The sequence below is a fragment of the Plectropomus leopardus genome, chromosome 4 (assembly GCF_008729295.1).
Source record: "Plectropomus leopardus isolate mb chromosome 4, YSFRI_Pleo_2.0, whole genome shotgun sequence".
In the NCBI taxonomy this organism is placed as follows: domain Eukaryota; kingdom Metazoa; phylum Chordata; class Actinopteri; order Perciformes; family Serranidae; genus Plectropomus; species Plectropomus leopardus.
The window spans coordinates 32,243,458-32,270,271 of NC_056466.1; the positions used below are offsets into that span (position 1 = coordinate 32,243,458).

Sequence of the window (26,814 nt, forward strand, 5' to 3'; positions counted from 1 at the left end):
ATCCTGTCTAATGCCATTTTGGACAATATACCGAAGTATAATGTATTTATGCCATTTGGATGACATACTATAATATAAAGTTTTTCTACCATTTCGGATGACATACTATAGTATGACGTTTTCTTGCCATTTTGGAGGACAAACAGCTCTGTCATATACAGTATTTCTTCAATGTATCGCGCTTTGGCATTGTAACGTTTATGATAGGACGTCTGTTACATAGATATAACTGTCCCTGGTGGTCTAGTGGTTAGGATTCGGCGCTCTCACCGCCGCGGCCCGGGTTCGATTCCCGGTCAGGGAACATCGTTTTTGTAGTTTTCTTTAAACATTTCAGCATATGTAATACCAGGCATTCCAAAAGACAACACATCTTTATAAAGGTTTCAAGTGGTTGAGTGTAAATGCATTTTCTAGCGTTTTCTAAATGGCATCGGGCCTTAGTGGGTTGGCAGCAATTACAGTAAAAACGGACACAATATTATATAATCTGTAATAACCACAGCGAGAGTACAGTTACAAACTGTAGCAGTGTAAACATGCAGTATATTTGGACTCTAATCAAACAATATTGTTATTATTATTATTAGAATTATTAGGACATATCATACCTCCTAGAAGCTGTGTAGGGTTTGAAGCGATTGGCTTTTGTTTCAGTACTTCGATAATTGTGAAATGTCTCTGCACTTCTATACACTACATAGGTCAACTTCAGACTAAACGAGAAAAGGAACCTCCTTCGAGCCGGATTCGAACCAGCGACCTAAGGATCACTGCGTGTTACACCTACAGTCCTCCGCTCTACCAACTGAGCTATCGAAGGGGCGTGCATGAAGACCGTGGTTGTCTGAGCAATAAAATGGAACGGACATCTCTGCTCACTGATGATAAAATGTAAGTAGGGTATATTCATTCGTTACACTTTTTTATAATAATCTTCCACACTTCAGCGATTACATTACATTATATTGTGACAGAATACAGTGAAGTGTAACTAATGTCCACAGACTCAGGTAAAAAAAAATACAGCAGAACTTTAAAAGCAAGTGAAGAGATGTAACGCTTCTACTGAGAAACACTGAACTAGTACAAGCACCAAAAGGATTCTATGACTAGTACGACTTTTTACCTCATTTTCTCAGCGTTTAAGGTCCCTGCAAACTTCACCAACTACGAATCCAACTGGAAGCGCTGGGGGCGGGATAACGAGAATCATCCTGTACTGTCATTGGCCGCTTTGTCAAAGATGGAAAAGCTCGACGCCGTATGGTTACAAATGACGAGCTGTGATTCGATGACAGTAAAAATAAATAAATAAATAATGTAATCAATTAGTACAGGAAGAAATAAGTTAGCAATTAAAGACATGCATGAATAATTGTTTAAATAAATGCCGAAATGATAATAAAACAAACAACACAATAAACATAAAAAATGCATACGTGAAATACCAAATACGTTAATAAATGCATAAATAAATAAATGAAAGTTGATCATTAAACGGGAGATAAATATTTAATTTAAATATATATATATAACTACATTTATTTAATTATTTCTTTGTGTAACTAAGTAGTGTAGTAAACACAATGCAACTAAGTACTAAATAGATGAGAAATAAAAAAGATTATTAAAGAATAAATAAATATATGAAAGGTAATAATTAAATACGATATATATAATTATCTTAAATTTATTTACAACTACATATATATATATTTATGTATTTCTGCGTTTGTATGTTACTTTTTTCCTGAACTGTCTGAAACTACAGGCTATTTTTTACTCAAAACTCTCCACACAAACTACAAAATCCTACACAAAATAATTTGACATTTCCTGTAATATTAAAATACACAAACAATTTGAATAGGCACATTAAGTACCAACTACACACTAAATTAAAAATACTTGTGGCTTTGGCTTCTGTGTGTAGGGCATAACTGTGCAATAAAGGTACCATACAGGTAGTTAAACACACATTCACACAGGTATCTAAATGTGCAGAATAGATGTGAGCAGCGAGAATCATCTTCTCCTGTCATTGGCCGTTCTGTCGGAAAAGCTCAGTGCCGATTGGTCATAAAATGATGGAGAAAAATAGAAAAGGTCTCTAATGATTGACTTTGTAATGGAGAAAAAAGGCTATGAAAAGTGATTCAATGATAGTACAGAGACAGGTACCTTCAAAGAGGGATGCTCATTTGTTTTGACTGTTTTAATTTTTCTTTTTTCGTGGAATAGAAGTGTAGATCAGAAATATGTTTTCAAATATAAAAATGAATATTCTCAGGTTTCCCTTTATAAAGCTTTGTCAAAGGACACAACAGACAGCTACTAGAAAACAGAAAACAAGTAAGTTTCATTCATTCTTTATTTTTTTCTTGTATTAATCATCCATACTTCAGCAATTATTTTGCAATATGTACACTTTGCTGTTGATGCTCTCTCTCCATACCAGCACCCCGCCCCACCCCTCACAAACAAGAGGACAACGTCACAGAAGGCCCTGATCCACACACTTCTGGAGCAGGTTTGGCCCTCAGCAGGGATGAGAACTGGTGATGGGAAAGAAATCCACATTTTTAAGACAGGGACAAAACTGACACGGTGAGTTACGAGTCGTAGCTCACGTTGGCTTCACACACTGCACACTGTGGACCGAAGCCTTCAAATCAAACATTATGCTCTTCTAAAGACACATGGGGTTCAAGATAAACACACTTCAAGGTCAAATCAGATTCAAATCATACCGTTATCAAGTCAAGAGAAATATTTAAATTTCTTGTTCATTGCTTTTAAAAGGATTTTTTTTTAATGTCAAAAAGACGAGTTAAAATTAACAAAGTGATTTATGGATCATAGAAAATCAGGGTTTTCCCATGTCATTGTGCAGTGTTTGGGCCAACGGAGCAAGAAAACTGCACCAACACCAGAGAAAACTGTGATTTTATTACATTTTACAATGTTTAAAAGGATCATTTTCATCATGCCTGCGCTCGAACTATTCTGCTGCTTTAAGACAGTTGGACATAAGACAAACACCAATGTCCATCATCATATCTGCTACGAAACCTTCCAGGGTCACACATGTTGAGAGGTCCGGTGGACAGATAAAGGCTCAGTGCAGAACAGAAGCAGGACAGATGATATGTAGAAAATAAAAATATTTTTTTACCTCACAGAAGAGCAAGTGTACATGGGTTTGCTGCTTAAATTCATTACATTTCACACTCAGATAAAAGTCTACCATCAAAATCCTTTTCCAAAGAAAAGATGATGCAAATCAGCTTAACTTTTGTATACAATGAAAAAAAAAGACAATATTTAACAACATCGTCTTTGTAAACCAACTGTAACAAATGAAAAGGGGCATAATTAATACAACATAAACATACAAAATGAAAAAAGGCAGTTTACTCTAGAATAGTGTCAAGAAATGCTATAAAAAAGCAAAGGTGTAACTACATTTCATATTAAAATAACATAATAAAAAAGGAAGGGAGTGCCATCATCAGTCATCACTACAGTTAAAGGATGATGGGAGTCCCGTGGAGTACCGAAATAATACCCGAAACTGGGAGCATGTTGGTAGTATACACAGTACACAGATTCTCTTTTTTTCTCTCTCTCTCTCACACACTCACACACACATTTCGTAACATTATGATTTTCAGACCCAACTCAAAGACCGGGCAGTGTGTAATCAGTCAGGAGAGGCAGAGATTCAGGGAGTTGTCAAGATAAGAATGATGCTAGTGATCTCCATAAAGAGAGAAAGAAAAGCCGTAAATCATAGATTAAAGGTCCCATATTATGTATCTTTTAGATTTTAGCTTTTTTTCAAACACATTGCTTGTCTGGGGCAAAATATTTTTTTTCCCTAAAAAATCTGCTAAAAAAGTTACCAGAATATTGATAGCATTATTTCAAATTCTCAGAGAAATTGTAACACCGTCACAGAAAGAAATGACATCACAGACTGGCCGAATTATTTACATGCTGAAGTGATTCACTGTGTGGTAGATCTTTACTTAATATATGCACTGTTTTTGTTTTTCTTTCACACTTACTTTGGCAATACAGGTGTAAGTTTTCCCACCCCAATAAAACCTCTTGAATTACTCTGACCAAACCCTGTAGTTTTTAAAGGAAGCCCGAAACTGTGGTTAATGTCTGATCATTTCTTATGCTTTTTGTTATGCCCATAAGACCCTAAATTACATATGAAGAAAGTTTTCCCAGAGGCTTTAAAAAAATGACTGTATTATGTTTTGTCGCTTTCAGGAACTTTCAATTTAACTTCTCACGTAACAATTAAGAAATAGTCTTACTTTTTTTTTAATCTCTGATGACACACCAGAGGGGGATTTATATTTTAAAAAATATGGGACCTTTAATAGATGTCTGTTTTATTGTGATGTTTCACTGTCAGTTTGGGAGTTTAAAGATTGACCAATTTATTTGAACATTGCTTTTATATATTTTTTAATATGTTTGACCCGGCCTTGACTTCTGCTTCAGGTCTACTTAGAGTCTGTCCTCTCCATCCCCCTAAACCCTCCGGCCGTCTGCCCAGTCTGAGAGGCTTTCTGGACGTAAGCTCGGCACCAGGCTCCTGCTTCATTTCTCTTGCAGCGCTGTCAGCAAAGCTCATTCAACTCAAATGAAACACTTAGGCTTTGAAGTAAATCCTCAGCTTTTCATCTAGAAACCTGCAAACATCTTCATCATGTTTCCCCTCACATCCTCGCCTTCTCTCCCTGGTGCCGCGCTGCGTACAGGATACAGCCTTTACATCCACTCACACCATGTGAACCAACAGAGGGGACACAAATAAACATATTTAAGTAAATACTGGTACCTGTGTATCTAAGATTAACTTGTACCACAGTGGCTCAATAGTAAGACTCCAAATAGGCCCGGGTGAGCAGGCCTTCATTTGGTCTTTTGTCATTTCACACACAATCATAAACACGCAGAGCCGAGGTCGCGTGAACCCATCGAGTCACAAGTCGGAGGTAATGAATGGAATGGCGTTAAATGTAGTACCACAGGTGGATAACTCAGAGTAACATTTGGATGTGTTCCAGTAGCTCGCAGGCTGAGGTGTAGTTCATCGGTACCGCCACGAGAGGGCGCAACAGCACTTTGAGCACAGACAAGCAGGTGGTTTGAACAAAGCCAGCACACAGTCTCAGTCTCTCTCCCTTCATCACTCTTAGTTTTTGTGTTTTTAGTGATAGTCAAAGTACCTGTTAAGTACCATACAAGTTAATTTTACTCTACTCCTATCCTACGCTGCATTCGTACACCATCTTTGTCTCTTTCTGCTACATTATTCCTGCGTTCCCTCCTCCTGTCCCCTCCCCCACTGCTACAACTTCTCTCTCTTTGTCCTTTCTCTCCCAGTTGTCGTTGAACTGCTCGAACATGTTACCTTCTTTCCCCGGTTATTCTCTCTCTCAGTAAAGTGAACTTGTTTTTGTCCTAAATATAAGTACCTATTCATTCTCACTTTTAGTACCTAGCTGTTTAGTAGCTAAAACCATGAGTGCTATCATTCTTTCTGCTGGTTTCTTTCTGCCTCCTCCTCCTCCTCCTCCTCCTCCTCTCTGTGCTGTAGCTTCCTCAAACTCCCTCCTGCTTCTGTTGTGTGCTTGCTTACGAATCTGTGAAGTTTGGACAGACCTGCACTGACGGGAGAAACCAGCAGTGACTCAGTCAACATCTTGAAAAGTGGTTTCCATTGCAACACAATATCAATGTTTTCTACAACCCAAAATGTCCCCCTGCAACCATTTTAAGTGCTGGCAGAGAGTGTGTGTCTCAGTCCAGACCTCCTCTTTTCGTCCTCCTGCTTGTGTTATTTTCTCTTCCTCCACTCCTCGTCCTGCCCTCCACTCTTCACTGCTCTCGCATGGATGTCTCTTCCTGCTCGGCTGCTCCGGTCGCTTGTCCTTTCACTTTTCCATCAGTCCATCATCCTCTGTGATGCCCTGAGCCCGGAGCTCTTCCAGGACGTTGTCGAGGTGTCCGGGGTCGGGGAAGCCGTGGCCCGTCAGGTTGGAGCCAAACTCTGTCTTATGGTGGACCTGGAAGAGAGAAGAAAAATGTCATCTTTGGTTTCTATGACCATAAACCTGATGTAAGTGTATCACAATCAGGCCTGTAAGAAATCAACTTTTGTTGGATGATATATTGTCACAGAAATGATTGTGACAAACATTATTATAATTATAAGACCATTTTATACCATTGATTTAATAATATAATAGCACAATAAAGCAAGTACACTCTTTCAAAAACTTGCTGCTTTATTTTTATCTTGTGTGTGTCCCTTTTTTAACATTCTGTGTCCCCCCTCTAAATTCAGATAAATATAAACTAAAATTATAAACAGTATAGATGGAGCTTGTAATGAGTACATTGAGTAGTGGGGTTAACGATTGATCTACCAATACGGTCAGAGCTGATCAGATCGATGAATGAAAGGGGCAGCTGCTGCAGAGGAACGGTTAAGCTTCACTGTCACTGCGTGACGTTCTGTTGCGCCGTCTGTGCTGAGGGTGCGTGCTGCACTCCCATAATGTGGTGCAAAGAATAACTGTATATACAGTATATTCCAACAGTGCTCCTGATGAATGGTCCAGCTCCAAAAATATAAAATCAATATGAGGCAGAAGATCAGGCCTTCAGAAGGCTGAAGGCCTGAAGGCTTCCGGTAAGCTACACTCTGTCATCTTTAAAGTGTTGTTTTATTTACTTCGGAGTCAAGCAAGTAGGCGGGATGTAGATAAAAACAAACTGCTGAGTCTAAGTCTTACAGAGGTTGGGAAAACCCAGCTTTTTACTCTGGCATCCTGTTGTCTAAAATGTTATTGACTGATGAAAAGAGCGAGGTCATGTGCATTTATTGTACTGTAAGTCAATAGCAGGATTTTCATGACAGGCCTAATCAAAGACCACAGTCGATCAAATTCAGTCTTGAGCGACAGTCTTATGTTATTGTTTATGTACCTCGTTCCAGATGACGGTGTCAGACTCTCCAGTAGTGCTCGAAGTCCCAACTGAGAAGATCAACCTGCGGTCCCATGCTACCAGGAGCAGTCTCAGTACCTGACAACAAGTTAGGGTAAAGGTAAAGACAAAAGCTTTATTTTTAAACAAATACCTTAAAAATTGTATTTGTATTCAGAATAGATCTACATGGCTGATCAGTGTCTGTATCAGTCGCTGGATTGTGTTTACCTTGCGTCCTCGCTCGCTGTCTGGGAGGTAGCAGTGTCGGGGAAAGCCTCTGGCAGTGAAGGGCTTCCCTGGATTCGGATGCTCTGGTCCCTGAAAGGAGAAGAAGAGGATTGACATTAGTGGGTGCTCACGCTTATCAACCTTCCTCTGAGTATGTTATACCTCATAAGGGATTAAAACCAGCACTGCTGTGAGCCCACTTCCTGGTGAGTACCTGAATGCCTGGTGGTATGTTGTAGATGATGCGTATGGTTTTGCAGTCAGGATGCCCTGGTAGAGAGTGCGGGATGACGTGGTACTCCATCTTCCCTGCTGGTTGGTTGCCTGTCTTTACGCCATAGATGGTTTTGCAAGTTGGACACTGAAGACTGTGAAAAGAGAAAAAATGATGAGCTATATATTCATCAGTTCAGAGAGGACAGAAATGGTCTCTCTGTGTCTAACCTACCTGCCGTCCTTGTTGCCATTATTATACATGGCCACCAAACATTGGAAATGGTACTGGTGTCCACACTGTGCTAGCCGCCCAACAGACTCTGCTCGAGACACAGGCCCCACCCCTGGACCCTTATATCCAGACGGCCCCCCCAACGGCTCCATACAGATGGTACAGTCCTGGAAAACACAAAGAAAAAGAAAGAAAAGACGTCAGAAAAACTTTATTTTTCTATATCGTTCTAAGTGAAACAAACATTATGTGTCATTTGAGTTGAAAGACAGATACAAAGACTGCTCATACCTCCTCTGGTGGACTTTTTACTTTCTGCAGGTACTTCTTTACCACCTCCTCTGGAGTTTTACCTGCAGACAGGAGGAAGAGGGAACAGAAGGAGGGGGTGAAAGGCAAGAAACAGCCCCGGCTGTTAACCTGTGTGGCACCTGCTGGTGAATCATTTTTAAAACTGATGGCAGGAATATCTCACTCAGAACAAGCTACGGATGCACTGATTTATCAGCTGAATATCTGTGTCTCCCAGTGTTTGCCTTTTTGACTGCCATCGGCCTATCTGCAAATAAGATGACATTAACTGATGGCAGTGGCCAATGTTTTTCCATTGTGTCACATGAATTTTGTGCAGGATAAAAAGCAGGAAAAACAGCATTCCACCCTCACATTAGAAACCGTGTTTGGGATGGAGATCTCACCCAGGAGGCTTTAAGGACGCAGTAAACCTACTATTGACTCGACAGAGAACAAACCCTCCCTCCTACCCTGATAATGCTACATTGTGAACAACATATTTGTGTTGAAATCACCAGAGGGCGAGCTGGTTAACATTAGCTGTTAGCAGCCGGTGGCAGAACTAGCAGCTAACAGAGATTGCCTTGAGTTACATTATGATGCCTTCAAGCTCTGTTTAGTAAAAGTGACTATTGGTCAAGGATAAATTAGAATTATTATTATTATGTTGATGTGTTCAAATGTAACTTGTAAAATTTAGTTTTTGGCAAGAAACTTGAATAAATACAGTTGTTTGAAGGAAATATTTGTTGTCACAGCAATGTAAAACAGATATTAGAAAATGTCTGATATATTAAGTAAAAAGGCTTTTGAATTGGTTTAAAAATGTTTTTCCACATGAATGATTATATTAAAGGTTGTCTAATAAATTTTAATACAATGTATTGAATTTATGCAAATTCAAATCTAATGTAATAAAGGGCTAAATAATCTTAAAAAAGAATTAGAGAGACTGGCACTTTTATCAGGCACATGGTGATGTCCATGAATGATGACATTTCATTGGCAGAAACCATAAAACGAATTTGTGAGGCATGACTTTTTTTTCTGCTTATCTGTGGTTAGTCTCTATTCGGGTTCTTACCCTTGCGAGCCTGTTTCTTGGTGGTCTTCCTGCAGCAGTGGCCAAAGCCTGGCACAGGTTTGATGTCGCTCTTGCTGACAGGCGGAGGGTGCAGCACGAGTTTTGGAGGTCTAGTCAGACACACGGGTAGAGCGGCAGCGCTCATCAGGATACCTGTGATCCCTGCAATACAGCAGAAAAATTGTGTTAAAACAGAAAACACTTTCCTCTTGCAAAATTCCCCAATGAATCAGATCAAAATAAAACTTTTTTTTTTTAATCTGACACCAGCAGCATCCCATGGTGAGTGTGTGTAATTTACCAGCCAGTGCAGGGTGAACCGGACTGGATCCATTGAGGTTCTTCACTGGGACAGTGGGCACACTGCAAGAGAAGACACAAATGGTTTTGGCACCATGTATTCCCAACACTTCCTCACAGGTCCACAGTGAATGTCAGATCAGACAGAAGAAGCTTTGAAGTTCCTATATACTCAACCAGATACTCACTTTAAAAAACTGATGACTGTCATTTTTATACCCAGAGGTCACAATTGTGAAGCCAAGTTTCACAAAAAGACAAAAAAAGATGACAAATGAAGGCAATTTGCTTAACAAGTTAGTGTCAAATATTCCCAAAGCGGAAAAAAAAAGTCACAAAAAAAGCGACTGAGCTCTCCTCTGTTCCTCTCCCCTCTCTCTCTGATGTATCCTTTCCCTCTGTTTGTATCTGTTTGTTGTCTCTCAGTGTACTACGTCGTTCAGCTGCTGCAGAGCGTATGAATGACTACAGTCGGCTGTCTGTTTGTGTTTATGAGAGCTAATCCGCTGAGTTTCCATCTTCTCAGTGATCTCACAGAGATGGACGTCATACAGCTGCTTCCTGAGGATTACCTGCCTTGTCACAAAGCCCATCATCATCATCATTTCTGAACACACACATATCACACACACGGACCTGACCTGCTTTCTTCATAGAATTGCATAGAAATGTCCAGAGTCCAGTACATTTGAAGACAATGCTCTGCAGATCTGTTTAGCTCTATTTGAGCTTATAAACATAAACATGTTGTGCACTGTCTGAATATTCAGAGCATTTTGGTCTGAGTCCTACAGATGATATATTTACGTGGTTCTGTGCATTCACTGAAACTCTGAGGTTGGATGATAATACTGTAATTTAATTGTTATTTACAGCATCTATTGCACGTCTGTCTGTCCTTTAATCAAGCCTGTCCAAGGCAGAAATATGGCACTGTTCTGCCATCTCGCCGTTCTGTATAAAAGGTAAGATTGCGGAATGAGAGGACAGAGTTGCTTTGCCGTTGAGCCAACAAGGGGGATGGTAACAGTGCCCAAACTGTGTCTATGTATAGGGGACAGTCAACAAGACGGAACCATGAGCGGGACATGTGTGACGTTATGTGGACGACCCACAGCAGGAGATTTAAAAAGTAGCTGATAGCAGTTAGTGATTAACTAAAAGAACAGAAAAAGAAGAGACTGTACATGTCCACAAATTAGGAAAACAACAGGCAAGTTTCAACTAACCCTCAAACTGCACAAATGGAAATTGCGAACATAAAATATGCCAAATAGAAACATGTCAATTTTGAAGACTCGTTTATCGCCTTAAAAGTTTTTACACTCACATGAGGTGGTATTTCAGGTGTCCAAAAATCCATATTTCTCAGTAGAAACTGGCTCCCTCATGATGCAGCAGGAGCTACAAGAGCTGTTATTGTATCGCATAACTCTTCAAAAGTTGAGCGGATCATCCGAAAGTTTTGAATCCACAATTCCTCTGTGAAATCGTGGACTATCAGCTCCGAGAAATCCCTCATACATGGCCACTCTCAAGTATAAGGGGCTTGTCTTTTCATTATCACTCGCATAACTCCTACGTCTCCTTCAACTGGAAATTGTAACAGTTAGTGTGGTGGCTGCAATAGAAATAAACCTGCTAATGTTTTGAACATCCATTACTGTGCTTCTTGTGTTATCACCAGAAAAGAGGTCACATAATCTTGAGAGAAGTCACAGAACATCACTCACTGGAAACATAGTCATCTTGCTATTGTGTTTTATCGACATTTTGAAAATATCGCTCATGTTTTGTGCAAAGCTGTAATGGAAAGCTATATATTAGAGAGGAGGTGAACGATTGTTATTGTCATGTTATGCATTTTTTATTGTTTAGAAAGTGCTGACGATGTGTTGAATGTCACGCCTCTTTTGTTGTCACGATGCCAGTCTGCTGTCTATAATCGCGCACTGGAGCGGAATGATGCCATCGTCTTTTGGTTCTGTGTTAAGGAATAAATAATAGTAATAAAAAGGAATAAAAAAGGGACTTTGTAGCAGCTCTACAGTGCCATCTCTTTTTAAAAAGGGCTGGTGTCTGCAGGTTGTGTTCAAGAGTCTGATTACAGACTGTTGTTCTGAAAATCTGAGTAATGTGTCAGTGAAGCCATGTAAGTAAATGTAAAAATCAACTCTTAAGCTAGGGAGCCATAGCAGCTGAAAGAACACAACAATCCCACACAAGACACAGTTTTGATGAGGTCCATATAAAACAACACCTCCTTTGAGCTGGATTCAAACCAGCAACCCAGGGATACCAGTTTCACTATACAGTCCCCCAGCTAAGCTATCCGGGGGGCAGTAATGAAGCTCCTCTTATCATCCAAATGCAAACACAATCACTCATACTAACAAAGCAGCGTAGGCAGCGTGACAGGCAGAGGGACAGAGTGATGATCTGTTGTTTCCTGTTGTTGGTTTAGCTTTAACAGGCTTTCTGTCACTGCACTAAGCTGCTTTCACTTAACCCCACTCAGTGACAAATGACGACACGCCAATGACTCACTGGGATGTGTGTGTGTGTGTAAGTCTGCACTTGTGTTGATGAGGGAAAGAGTGCGAGGGGATGAGTCTGTGTGTGAAATGAGGTGTTATTTCACATACTCCTGAGAGGAAAAGCAAAACAGGAAGTGAGAGTAGAAGAACAGCAGATATACAGAGTGAGGAGTAAACAAGAGAAATGACTGGTTTCATCTGCATCAACACAAATGAGTAGATGTCACCAGATGACACTGCTTCACTGTGAGCTCCCGAAACACACTCGGAATTCAAGTGCCAACACATCACAGCATTATGACGTGATTGTTAGAAAACCGATACACAGACAGGGCAACACTGGTGGGTTTCCCTCTCTGCCCAACTATGATACACAATAGTTGTCAAGCAGATCTCCACAGAGGATATGATGATTCGAGCAGCAGTTGGACTTGTCACAATTTACATTTTTTTAAGACACATTAACCCTTTGAATCCTGAGTATATTGGTTTAATTTCTTTAAAAACATGGGAAGAAGGCAATGAGCAATGAAAGAAGAAATTACCTAAAAAAAATAAAAAATAAAAAAAAGTAAAAAAATGAAAAAAAAAACACAGAATTGACCTGGAAGAATTTTGCAATACAAGGTTAAATTCACAGCTGGCCTGGGAACGCCTCAGGGTCCCCCGGGAAGAGCTGGACGAAGTGGCCGGGGAGAGGGAAGTCTGGGCTTCCCTGCTTAGACTGCTGCCCCTGCGACCCGACCCCGGATAAGCAGAAGAAAATGGATGGATGGATGGAAGTTTAAATATGTAATTATGATTATCGAAATAGTTTTTCCCTCGTGTTTTTCTTTTCCCCAGACACTTTTTCCTAGCTTTTTTCTTTTTCGCTAGCTTTAAAAAAAGAAAAAAAATCAACTAAACAAATTGATTTTCTAAAACGACTTAGCTACAGAAAAGCTGTAATTTTCTCTTTTTCCTCTACACAACTGACTCTGCAATGGACATGGAAAGTGGACCTGGACACTCTTCTGTTCACACTTATTTACATTAGGTACCTGTAAAGGTATGCAGATTTTTTCCACACATTTATTCATTTGTAGCGCCCCCCACAATTAAAACATCTGCCGCCATAAATAGATTTTCTATTTTTGGAGCTGAATTCTTCATATGGAGTGCTATTGGAGTATACTGTATATACTATTACATTTTATTTTAACACAACTTAAGAAATTAAGATTTCATTTTATTTTTTTTACTGAGCACTTGAAGGCAGAATGTTAAAGTAATGGTGTCATAAAACATAAAAAACGCTTATTTTGTTGCAACTGTATGTTTGTGAAATTAGTAATGAAATATTTTCCGTACTTTAAAGAAAATGGAAAAAATAGCCTGAAATATCGTTTTATTACTTTAGGGCTACATCACCCACCCCTAGCAGGTTTATGATAAATGTCACTAACAATTTCTTCAGAAAAGAACAAATTGCCTCACACATAACGATGTTGTACAGGTACAAATGTTACATGTCACTTTACAAAATGTCAATCCTACCGAGCAGTAGTATTTCTAGTTTAGGTAGACAACTGTCCAGATGGATTGGAGTGGGAAACCAGCTGTCCAACAACAGACTGGAGAGACTGCATGGCACAATGTGGCTCCCACCACTTCTTAATCACATCAAATTTCCATCTACGTTTGATACGTCAGATTAGTCTGAGCCTCGATCTGTAATACGAGCGCTCTGCTGTCGCATGCAGTCAAAGTGGTTTAAGATCTTACATTTGTCATACAGATTTATTTATTTATACAGTGCCTATAATAGATCTGTGCAGGACTGAGTCAATGGGTAACGATCACAGTGATCTCACACACACACATACACACACACTAAGCACTTGTTGCCAGTCCCTGGATCTATTAATATTTAATAAGCTGCTGCGTTAGCAAGGAAGGCTTTACAGGGTGAGGTAAGGAAGACAGAGGGGAGTGCTGAGTCACGTCTGATCCTGGATTAGCTACATGAAGCTCATTAACACACTTTCCAGCTGCCCCACTGATGTGCAGATGACACACGCCCACACATGCACGCACACACACACACACCTTGTGATTTCTGAAAGACAGCTGCGGACAGCTGCTTTTCTTGTGTCAGTATACACACTTAGGGTATATACTGCAGGGTTTCCCACACAATCATTTATTTGTGTTTATTAGCAGTGCTATTGGAATATATATATATATATATAGTTTGGTTATTCATTACTCCGCACCCTCAAAGTGCACAGAAATCAAGTTGAAATAATTAAAACAAAACAAAAATGTATATAGTTATCCAGGACACTTCCATGTCTTTATGTTGAAGAACATTTTGCTTATAACAAAAGACAACTTGAAATGTGAATTTACGATGGGGACACCAGCAGCAATTTCCACTTCACAGTTATTGAAAAAAACTACTTAAATATATGTGCGTGTTTACATAGTCATAAATATATATATTTATATGCATATGTTATTTTTGGTCCTCCATGAAACATAATCCAAGAAGAGGAGGAAGTATTTGGGGAGAAGCAGAAAGTCAGGCAGTTTTGATGGATGATAAATATATACTTTGCAGCTCTTTCATTTTAAACGGTTGCATTTCACTTAATTTTGAAACAGAATATTTCAATATTTTTAGTGTAATTATTATTATCTATTCTATATTTACTGTGATTTTTGTCTATGCACAAAATCACCAAAGCAATTTCCTTGTACCTACTAATAAATACTAACAACAACAGTAAACTGGATCAGATCTGGATAAGAAAGAGCTGCACGAGAAAAAAGAGAAAAGGAGGATCCCGTCCCTGACTGGAGGGGGTGGGGGCTGGGGGGGCGAATGGGACTCCAGTCTCTTGACCCCCTGCGACCTCAAACCCGCCCTCCTACCCTCCGCCCGCTTCCCACCAGATCACACATTCCCTCAGCTTTGTCTCACACTCTCTCCATCCCCAGATGGACATCAGCTGGACTGATTTAGACACCAGACAATAACACACTCCCACACATTCTCACACACATATTGTCACACGCACATAAAGCTGCACCCACAGCCTCATACACATAGACACACTTTTAACACACACACTTGCTAATAATGTGTCACAGAAACTTCCCCTTCTTAAGTAAAAAAAAAAAAAATGTGATGTGACAAAAGGTGGTGGACAGGTTTACTGCTGCGAGGTGACATAAAATCATGCTATATTCCAAATGCGAGCTGGAAATTTCTTTAGTCAATAAACAGAGAAGGACATACTTTTGTTGAATAAATAATGCAAAGCTAAACAAGTCTGACATAAAATGTTCAAAAACATGTACCATATTTGTTTCTGGCATGTTTGGAAGCTGACTGAACCACTGACGCTGACCTTCTTGAGTGAACTCGCCAAACATAAACTTTTTCCAAACATATTGAGAAACACTGTCCTGGATGTAAATTTAAGATGCAGACAGACAGGCTGGGAGGCATCAGCCACTGACACCAAACAACAGATGACTGTTTGCTCTGGCTGTCTGTCTCCTCTCGCTCGATGCTCCTTGAGGTTAACTTGGATGTTTCCTATTCTTTATTTTCTGTTACTCCCCAAAAAACAAAGAGTTTAAAAGCGTAAAGAACACCATTTCACTGGCTGCCTGGTCAGCTAAGACAAATAGATCAAGTTTTGTGATGAACTGTTTAAAATGTGTATCATCCAACATACATGCATATAAGAGATTTTGTTTTTTTGGTTTTTTTTTGGTAGTTGTTTGTTTCAAAAGCTCTTGGTCCTCCTCCCATTGATTAAACCCTTAAACTCATCTCTGTTCCAAAATGACATATTCAGAGTCTTTCTCCTTGGGAAGGAAAACCCCTTTATTCCTTAAAATGGGTTAGATGTAACTGCGCCTTTGTCTCATTTTGTATATGTGGATCTATGAATATGCAAATTGATCCCTGCGACCAGCCGCTCACCTGCAGCTCAAGCGTACCTGCTCATCAAACACAAGCTGTTTCTACACAGACATCACGCTATAGGGCTGTTAACTAAGACCACATTTAGACAAGAAGAGCTCTACTAAACCAAGAGAGTATTTCCTTTACATTTTAAAAAAATCCATGTTCATATGATAACACAAAACAATCCTCGTGCACACAAATCTGTCCTTCCAGCTGTCCAGACTGTATAGTGATTATACAGGGTGATATTTCTTTCACCTCATAATAAATTTTTGAACAAGAACAAACACCAGCTTACAGAAAGCACACATATCCTTTTTAACAGAGCAAAGACAGCAGACAGCAGAGACAGTTAGCCTGGGAACTATTTATCAAGGTCAGATATTCACCTTGTAAACTTTCCCGTCTCATTACTTCATTTTTCACAATCATTCAAGAAGATCATTTTTGCCCATGGTCTCTTCTGCATAGATTCCTTGAATGTGTGAAATACATGAGATGTTTTTCTCTGTGGTTACAGCTCCATCTATGGGCCACACGTGATTAGAGGTAAGACTCCAGAGAGCCGTCTGCAATCTGTAAACAGGTGCCAACTCATTCTCACTGCCCACTGCTGCTCATCTGTCCTTATCCCTCCCAAACTAAGTCACGGAGCTCTCTCTTTCTGACACCTCTTCCTGTTTAATTTGCTTTTTTTTCCTCAGTACGCTGTCTGTCCAGCCCCCTCCCCTCAACACCCCCCCACAAACACACACACACTCATTCACTGCCTTTGTATCATTCCTATAATCCCCCACTGGAGATAGAGAGCACACATTCTTCACTGCTTCTGCTGTTAGGATTGTCAATATTTACTTTTACTGTGTGTGAGAGAGAAGGACAATGAGTGAGTGTGTGTGTGTGTGTGTGTGTGTGTGTGTGTGTGTGTGTGTGTGTGTGTGTGTGCATATTTGTTATATGCCTTCACAGGCGGGTATTGCTCTGTGTGAGTGTGTGTGTATGTCACCTCTCTCTCTCCCTCTCTCTGGTGTTGGCCTGATTTCTTGCACCACTGTGTGATCAATCTTTGACAGTTTGCTGACTCGTTTCTTTGTCTTGTACCCCCCCTCCCCATTCCCATAAGCCCTTGTCTTGGGCACTGTCTGAGACTGTGACTGTCTACACACAGACACACACAAATGTATCTACATACCCCTCCCGCTGTCTGAATTGTGATTGTCTGGGGGTAAAAAAACAATGAGTGGACCGGTACTATTGTCTACCTCTCCCCCACCTGAAAAATATTCCCATAATGAAAATGTCACTTAATCAGTCATCTGTCAATCTTTCATTTTTATTATGTTTCCACCACATCCACCCGACTCCATAAAATCCAACTTGTTTATTAAATTATGAGGGCCGTGTAAGTAAGGGATCTTTATCAAACGGGAGTTGTTTAAAATAGCCCAAAACGCTACAGGCTGCTAAAAGTCAAGCAGAGCCAGACACACAAAACAGTGAGATCTCATGATTTTTTTTTTCAAAAAGGCTGGCAAATACCTAGGAGCAAAGGAGGGGAAAGTAAAGAAATGGCAGGAAGAGAATACAGAAAGGTCTGAGCAGCGAGAGGGGGAAGGAGAAGAGAGTAGAAAGAAGAGAAACTCGCAGAGGCTCAGCATTGTGCTGCTAATGCGGCCCAGGCTTGGGTAATCCAACAAAGGTTACTGTGGAGACCAACAATGAGGCTCTGAGGGGCCCAGACTGCTGAGACGCGACGGGAGAGGAGGGAGGAGAGGAGTCCGGGAAAGAGAGGGGGGCAGGGAACATTGGACAGGGTTGAGGGAGGAGGGGGAGTACGACCAAAAAAAATCTACATCTCAAAACCATCTGACCTTGCTTTTAGTTGGAAAGTGATTATCTGGAAGAATCCCATTTTTTTGGTCTCTGATATCAAACTAAAAGTGAAAATGCATCACTTCCTGTGCAGCTGGGATTGAAACTCACACCTGCTGCTGAAACCAAAGATGGGAAAGCTTTCGTGACATTGCTTTAATCACGGTGGTATGACATCACGGAAAGCTGGAAAGTGTCAGTAAGAGATGCAGCTTCTCAGTACTGAGGAATCTGTTTGAAGAGGTGGAGTTGTGGCTGGAGGCTGATTAAAATCAGCCTCTGTGGGTAAATGAGAAACACTTTCCGCTCCTCTGTATGACTGTGAAGCATGACAACGGCAAGTGCAACCAGCAGTGCTGCCTGGGTTTAAACTAGAAAGTCTATAATAATGATAGCATTTTTATAAGACCTAAGCCCATTTCTATTACACTTGACGTACATGACCCATACAGATTCCTAACCCTTGATCCGTTTAGCATTTCCACATAGACTATATAAATAATGGACGTAGCCACTGTGGTGTCACCCACTCATTTGTGGACTGACATTTTTAAGCCTCCAGTTCAGCATTTCAGCTGTTGCCCTCTCGCTCTTTGGAGCTAGAGGTGACCACATTTATAAGTGGTTGGAGCTGTTAGAGAACGAGGGGTGGATGTGACTCACAGACTGTAGCAAAGACTTGAAGACAGGCTGTCATTTAAGAATTGAAATTTAAGGTGTGTTGATGGATTCATGTTATCATCTCTTGCATTGAATACCATTTCAAGTAAATGTTAAAAAGTTGCCAGCAGTCAGCCCAGTCAATTAAATATTTTTTCTCAATCTATGGAGGCAGCCTATCATCCTTTCATTTTATAGTTTACTAATGTATGAAAAACGTATCACAGTATGAACAGTGGTTAAAGCAGCCACAACTCAGCTTCAGCTTCAACTGACGGTTAAATTTTGACTTTAGAATCAACTGAAATGAGTGCAAAAAAGGACAACTGCAGGATGGCTTATAATGTATTTGAACATGGACATGTGAGGCAGCAGTTAGAGACAGAGGAGGCCAAAGTAGCATGGAGGGAGTTGTTTTGGAGATTTGGTTGGAAAGTCTTAGCTCAGATCAAAGGCGGAGAAAATATTATGATGAAAGAGAGCTGACAGGGAAGAAAAGGAGGAGGATAAGGGCTAGAGAATAATTGTAAAGGACACGAGAGTTCAAGAGTTCTTGGGGAGGTGAAAGAGCCAGAGAGCAAGTTTAGGCTGAGAGGAGAGCAGGTAAGGCTGGCTGTTTACTCCAAATCTGGCGTGTCTGCACATGTCAAGGTTATGATCATTGTCACACAGTTCATTCACCAGCCCCCGATTCACTGTCATCTGAAAACTGGTCAACAAATGTGTTTTTGGATTTTGGCTTCGAGTATGCTACTTCTGCTCATGAGATTCCAATTTGAGACGGTTATCAGAATGGAATCCTCGCAGAGCGGCTCTCTGCTCAGGCCTCTGCACCGTGCATACCCTTATACGCATAAAACAGCTTTAGAGAGAGGGGGGTACTGCTGACCCGTGGCCTTCACACTCACACAATCCCTCCCCCTCTGCTCTACAGATGCCACTTCACAGATGGACTTCATGCAGAAAGCACGGCTGCCTTTTAACACACACACAACACACACACACACACACACACACACACACACACACACACACACACACACACACACACACACACACACACACACACACACACTGACATGGATGCATATTCCAAGTAAACAGTTACAAGGTCAGCTCAACATTTTATAACTTTAGTTTGGCCTTGCTTCCACTTTATGCTGAAGACTGTTTGAATTCTCAGTGATTTGTTTTTTATCACTTAACATGGATTTGAATTTCAAATCTTAAGGTCACCAGAATGTACTGCCTGCTAGTGCTGTTGGCACAAGACACATGAATGGAGGGTAGGTCCTACTGAATCTCCTCCTAAAGTTCGTCCTCACTGTCACTCACTTTTATCAGGAATCCATTAGCAACATTACTTTTAATTCTGCATTTGCTCAACACAACAAGTTTTTAAATGAAAACAAGGATGTTAGCGCCTAACAGGTGTGAAACACCAAGACAAAACCAGAACTACGACAAACAAAATCAGGGATGAATGTGAAGAGTCACACCTCTGAAATCACATCCCTCACAGGCAGTGCAGTGTAACAAGTGACTCATTTCAACAATAACACCCTCCGACGGGAGTTACAAGGATTTATGTATGCATGTGTTTATGTGTACATATTTAGCGCTGTACGCCCAGTCATGCAACAGTGTTTTTGCATGTTTGAACATGCATTTGTCTCTGCATGTCTGCACAGGCTTAATAAATGTTTGTGGTTGCAGCAGCACTGATGGTGTGGGAAAATATTCATTTTGAGACACACTTTGGATTTTGCGATGACAATGTGAGGTGCATATAAATATTCAAATATAATATGGCAGGTATATATTGCCAATACATCCCCCTAAATCTTTCACACTGGCCCTTTGAATCATTTTCAACTTTAAAGCCTAATAAAAATAACAACAACATTCAGTCAGTCTAGTATGATATTATTTGCATCTTTTATGAGTCTTGGTTATAATGACACTGCAGCTCCTTGTGATTTGTATTATGGAAATTCATATTGCAATTAAGATAAAAATATATGGTAGCTTATCAGCCCTAGAGTGCACCATTATCACCTTCATCTTCCTCAGACCTCGTAAAATACCATATAAGGTCTTTGATGAGGCTCCCAGTGTTGTGTCAGCTGTCTTGATGTTTGTATGTTTGATTTACTCACCCTGATGCTATGAGCGCTCTGGACTGGGCCATTGCAATCCTCTGTAATGCTGGTCTGCTCAGCCCGGCTAAGCTTGATCTCTGTGGCAACGGGGCATGGCACACTGTCGCTGCCGAAGACGGCGTGCGCTGCGGCTTCATCACCACCGGCGACGGAGATGGCACAGGAGAAGGCGGCGTGGTCACGCTGTTGGCAGGGGTAATCAATGTGGCGGTTGGCACTGATTCGTTGGCTGAAGATGAGGAGTGCTTGGCCGGGATGGACGGAGGGTTCAGATTTGGATTGGATGATGGAGGCTGGGGAGGCGGGAGGGATGGTGGAGGCGGCCTGCTGGAAGACGAGGAGATACCCAGAGAGGAGGTGCCGGCGGTGAGGGCAGCCAGTGACTGAGCAAAGAGCTGGGCGTTCCTTCTCGGAGAGGCGACGTTTTTGGAGATGGCGAGGCCGTGTGGCAGCGTCTGATAGTAGTTGGAGTTGGAGTTGGAGTTTTGCTGCTGTCCTCGTCCCAGAGTGGCTGATTTAGATGGACTCAGAGGTTTAGAGGGGATGGGTACTGAATTCTTGGGCCGCTGCAAGGTTAGTGAGCGTCTACCTAGAGTCTGTATCCCTACACCTCCTCCCCCTGCTCCTCCTGTGTTGGTCTTCACACTAAGGACCAGCATGCACTGCTGGCAGGAACAAGGCTGGCCCAGTCCAGTGGGCGGTAAGCCCCCATTGGGGTAAACAGAGCTTCCGATCCCCATGCTGGCCCCCGACACACCAACACCCAGCAGGGCTCCTGTTAAGCCTCCACCTCCTCCCACACCGCCTCCTTTGGGTATCGGGAGAGGACCGGACACTAGAGGGTAGGCCATGTCAGCACGTCTCTGAATCCTCCGAAACCTCTGGCTCTGTCTGTTCACCTGCAGGACGACAGATCAAAATGTCAGTTTTATGACATTGCTGATTAATCTTCATTATGAAACATCACAGAGAACTAAATATCACCCATGTAGTAAAAGAATTTAAGATTTGGAAGATGTTTTAAGTTGAGTTTATCATTACTTTTGAGTCTGGCTTTTAATTGAACTTCATCTAATTATTTATTGACCATTTACTTAACATTTTAGTGTGTTTCACTTGATGGCATATCATTTAATTATTTTTAACATTTCAAGCTATCTTTACACTTTGTGCTGTTTTCCTTTTATTTACCTTTTATCTACTATTTAGAGTCTTTTATTATTATTATTATTATTTTATTTTATTTTATTTTATTTTATTCATTTAAAAAAAAATATCTTTGTATCTATAGGTTTTAGCACCTCTGGTGTTTCCTTATTTATGGTAGAGTTTCGTCAGTTCCTGGTTTTAATGAGTATATTTTAGTGTATGTGTGTAGGGGGGTGGGGGCAGGGGACTCCTGGTTTTATTGTACAAAGCACTTTGTGTTACAGTTTTGCTTGTATGAAAAATGCTATACAAATAAAGTCTGATGGATTAATTGATTGGTGTCCCTGTAAAGAATTTCCACACACCTGTGTCATGTTCTGAAAATCAATGAGGTAGCAGAAGCCGAGTGGTGTCAGGTCGAGGCAGGGCTGCTGATTGTGGGCGTTCTCAATTGCGATGGCCACCTCCATGTCATAGGCCGTCCACGTACCCGCGTCATTTTCCCACTCCCACTGCCAGCCCTGACCTGGGGCCGAGGCTGGGTCATAAAAACTCCTCCGCACCGGACGGATGGTTCCTGAAATGGAAAGAGAAGGGAAACATAAAAAATGTTAGATTATTACTTTGGCATAATATCATTTGCAAATCTTTGAGAACAGTCGAGCCAGAACCAGGCACCGGCACCGGTCGGAGCAAAAGTTTGCATGCTACAGCAACAGTAGGCAGGTTTCCATTAACCCTCAAAGTGCACAAATTGAAATTGCGAATATATAATATGCCTAATAGGAAACACATCCATTTAGAAAAAAACTCCCATTTATCAAACAAAAAAGCTTTTACACTCACATTAGGTGGTGTTTTAGGCAATTCGAAATAGCCATATATTGTGGACTATCATCTCCCAGAAATCTCTCTTAAGGGGGCCACTCCCTCGCTCATGGGGCTTGCCTTTATGTTATCGCTCGCATAGCAAAGGCAACGTAGCCAAATAGAACAACAGCAAGTGTGGTGGCTGCAATAGAAATAAACCTGCTATAATGTTTTGAACATCCATCACCGTGCATCTTGGAATGTTATTGCCAGAGGAGAAGTAGCAGAACATCAATGGAAACGCAGTCATCTCGCAATTCATCACTGTTTATCAAGAATTTAAAAAAAAAAACGCCCAAGTTTTGTGCAAATCTGTAATGGAAACCTGCCTAGTGTGTAACGATAATCTTCAAAAATGTTTCAATACTAATATTTATTTATATAAAGCCCAGCTGTAATGCAAGACGCTACATAAATGTGAGTTTGATGTTTCCATTTCCTTAAAAACAGCGTGCCTGCAGGAGTAATGAAGTTATAAAAAGGGTCTGAAAAAGGCACTTGAAAACGAATGGTCATGGAACCATAATGTAGCCTTTCTAACTACACTCATGATTTTCATTAAAATGCCTGGATGAGTAAACATATCCACTAAAATAATTCCACAAAGGGAAGTGGGTGCCAGCCTTGTGATTCGGGGCCCTGCAGGGACGTGAGTTACAGTCTCTCAAGAGCACTTCGTCCATTTTGCCCTTTCTGTTACAGTCATATAAACTTGTGTAATCTCAGTCCAATATATCACTAACAAATGTACTCATAAATCATCTGAAGACAACTGAAGTAAATAATTAAAAAATATAAATAAATAATCAGAGCACAGCAATGTTTTTGTCTCACAGAGGTACAGAGGGGTGGGAGGAGGGTCCCCAATCCAACCAACCAGAAACTACATCAGTCTCCAGGGGTAACAGCCTATTCAGTCAATGCCAGGGCAAGGAGATGAAGGCATATGTGTATGTGTGTGTGTTTGAGAAAGAGTGAGAGACTAGTACAAAGAGGTGATATTGGCAGAGTGGCATCACACAGACATCAAAAGGAAGGGGTTGAATGGACGGGGGCCTGCGTTTACTCAGAATAATCAAAGTGAGCTATCACCCTCTGTATTGCTTGTTGTGTCTATAGTTCATTTCATATAATAGTTGAATTTGCTGCAGGAATCCCAACAAAGAAGATGCCAATTGATGTCTCTGGAGTACAGAGTATATGTTACAGCCAGAGGGAGACCAAAAAGAGGCCTTAAAATGGACGTGAGACAAAGACAGAAAGAGTGTTTGTGAAAGTATATGACCCCGCCCCTCTCCTGTCTCACTCTCTGTTGAATGAATCCAGCGCAACAGGGAGCACTTGACCTGCTGATTACCACGTGAAATGTATTGCTCTCTCAAACTGCAAAGTGAACGAATCCATTTAGTCAGACAAACAGCAGACTGAGGCCAAGCTGAGCTGCTCAATGCTGGAGGGGATTGTTGTTCAAAGATTCCTGACGGCACTATTAAATAAAAATTTTTACACGTTTGCTGGAATGCAGACACTTATTCGTAGAACCTCAACAAAATTCAACTCTGACAAAAAAAAAAAAAAAAAGGATTTTGCTAATTTTGAAAATTCGAAAACTGCCATTATGTGCAGGCTTATTCTTTTTAATTCCACTGCAGCTTTTCTGCATTTTCATCCTCAAAGAATTAAATAAACTGTTGGACTTTCGCGTGGAAGACACTGCATGCATGAGTGTGAGAGTACAAACTCGACGAACTGCAGCGTGTTGCACTCTCATGGGGTTCACACTGGCAGCGTTGTTGCTCCTGCAGGACTGCCTGCTGCGACGAGTACTAAATTTCCGCATTCATAAGTACATATAGTGCTAATTTATGGAGTCTTGCAAGCTCCTGCATTGTCAACAACACAGTCCTGCAAATGTTTCACAATAAAATGCCTTATGTCTGATGGGATACTATCAACAGAGAAGCTGTCAGGGGAATCATATTTTGAAACAGAAACGGTAAAGTTTGAGTAAAACAGTTTTATCTGTAATTTCTCATCTCTGTGACAGATAAAGACATTGAAGCTGAAATAAAAGGTGGCATAGAGTCAATATAATCATCAAAACACTATCAGGGTTGTCAAGCCACTGTTTCTGTAGATGTGCTGCGGCTGACAAGTGGCTGAGATGCATGTGACCAGCGCTGCTCACGCAGGAAATGCGGCTAAATGTGGCTGCTCTAATCTGTTAACATGGGTGCTGAAAAAAACACAAAAAAACAACACGTTCCACGCCACTTAATCAGGCAGTGTGTTCCAGGCCTCACAAACAGCTGAAAAGCTCCATCTACTGCAGTAAAGATGTCCACTCAAACAGGACAAACCACACGGGTGCTCTCTCATAACCTCTTTATTATGTTAATAATAAAAAGTAATCATGTGAGCATTATGGGAAAGGGAGCTGTGTATCCAGAATGTCAAATAGCATCTGTGTATTTTGTGTTATCTGTGCTGGACTCTTGTAATCAGGCCAAGGTCTTCTCACAAAGAGGACAACCTGCCTTTGTCTCTGAACGTGGCATCAGCACTGTGAATCAGGATGCTTTGTATGTGTGTGTGCTTACAGTAGGTGCTTTGTGTGTATTATTGGGCCTTGATGGTTCATTTACAGACAATGACATTGTTAACTAGGCTGACAATATAGCGCAAATAACTCTCTCAGAAATTCAAAACTAGCATGCTAAAATTTGGAATATTATCAAAAATATAGTCTGGAGTTGCTTCATAGACAATGAATGGTGAAAGATGTTCTAAATGACACTGAGAGCAGCCAGGGGAATGCTCTGAGAATATGGGAACATTTTCTGTTTCAGAACTGAGAATTATACAGTAGAATAAAGTTCATTTAGGTATAAATAACAAACATTATGTAGGTCCACAAACTCAGGCTCCCATTCACTGTCTATGGAGCTGCTTTAGGCTCTCTACTCAATGACCTCACATGTTTGAAACTTACTGGTTTTTGGCTTTGAGAGAGAGTAGTTCATGTTGATAAATATTGATTAAACTTTCCTCAGCCATGGGGATTACATACTGGAATTCTTCATTTAGGTGACATTCCCCTTTAAGTCATAAGCACTGGAGACTGGGTGTGTGTGTCTGGGTGTGTGTGTCTGTGTAATCATGAGTTGATGTGAATGAAGTTATGCTTGGGTGTGCCCCAAGTCTACAAATTAACAAAACTTAACAGATAAAAGCAGATGTAATTGGCTCTGAAAGATACATCTGTAGGACTGTGCTGCACGCACACACACACACACACACACACACACACACACACACACACACACACATAATGTTCATGTATATCCATGTGTTGTTGACAGTTATACCATAAAAAGCCTTAATACTGCTGCTCTCTCACAGCACCACGCCCCTTCTAAATGTTTCGTCTGTCAGAGCTGGATCAACACAAGGCCCGCTGCTGCTTTCATATGTCAGTCACAGTTGGAATCTAGTGCAGCGTGTCTGGGTGTGGCCACATTGGATTTATGCACTGGTCAGACTGTGTGTGTGTTTGTGTTTTAGAACTAAAGCCAAAGTAAACACATGGGGAATACATGTATTTAAAGGGGTGGTGTGTAATATCTGGCCACATGCTCCAAACAAATAGGGCGGGGGGGTAGCATTTTACTTCTTCCACTTAGGGCTGCACAATTAATCAAATATCAATCATGATTTTGGCTTGGCACAATTAAATCAACATGATGGACTGCAATATTGATGTTTAAAAAGTGCACTCCATTCATAGGAAACTCAGCTGTATACGCCTATCACATTAAGCGCTTCATAAACTAATAGCAGCCTCCACTTTTGAAGAGCTGTCCTGCTGCTTCACATGTTCTCTGTGAAACTCTTTCCTCAGTGTTGCCACTGCAGATAGGCAAAATGGGAACCATCCGTTGTTTAGACATAGGAGAGAACAAACCAAGAGTGCATGAGAGTTGTGCATGTGCCGCAAAGCAGCATAACAAACTTGTTAAAACACCTGAAAAAAAAAACAAAAAACACCACAATCTGCAGAACAATGTATGCATGAAGGCTGGGAAGAATAATGTCGCTGACTTCACCAAGCTGTTACTGTTAATCCTTGTCCTTGTTTATCAACTGAAGCCACTTTTTCACAGACAACAAAGTGCCTCCTTTATACTGCCCCTGCATGTTCACGCAGAACTAATCAATGGCAG

The 26,814-nt window shown here is 40.9% G+C and overlaps 1 protein-coding gene and 2 non-coding genes across 4 annotated transcripts in view; 1 reads left to right on the top strand and 2 right to left on the bottom strand.

Annotated features, from left to right (window-relative positions):
• Positions 1-232: 232 nt before the first annotated feature.
• On the top strand, positions 233-304 carry trnae-cuc. The gene has a single exon. It is a non-coding gene; the product is annotated as a tRNA-Glu (tRNA).
• A 431-nt stretch (positions 305-735) lies between these two features.
• Positions 736-823, bottom strand: trnay-gua. Its single transcript is given in 2 exon segments — positions 736-771; positions 787-823. It is a non-coding gene; the product is annotated as a tRNA-Tyr (tRNA).
• A 1,533-nt stretch (positions 824-2,356) lies between these two features.
• LOC121941909 (E3 ubiquitin-protein ligase DTX4-like) overlaps positions 2,357-26,814 on the bottom strand; it is a 40,956-nt gene continuing 16,498 nt past the window's right edge. For both annotated transcript variants that reach the window (XM_042484889.1, XM_042484888.1), the window contains exons 3-12: positions 22,087-22,298; positions 20,570-21,471; positions 9,379-9,440; positions 9,078-9,239; positions 7,991-8,052; positions 7,700-7,866; positions 7,466-7,619; positions 7,252-7,341; positions 7,021-7,119; positions 2,357-6,095 (exon numbers count right to left, since the gene is read on the bottom strand). In XM_042484889.1, the coding sequence (XP_042340823.1) occupies positions 5,964-6,095; positions 7,021-7,119; positions 7,252-7,341; positions 7,466-7,619; positions 7,700-7,866; positions 7,991-8,052; positions 9,078-9,239; positions 9,379-9,440; positions 20,570-21,471; positions 22,087-22,298 (2,042 nt within the window). In that variant the 3' untranslated portion in view covers positions 2,357-5,963. The remainder of the gene's footprint in view (positions 6,096-7,020; positions 7,120-7,251; positions 7,342-7,465; positions 7,620-7,699; positions 7,867-7,990; positions 8,053-9,077; positions 9,240-9,378; positions 9,441-20,569; positions 21,472-22,086; positions 22,299-26,814) is intronic.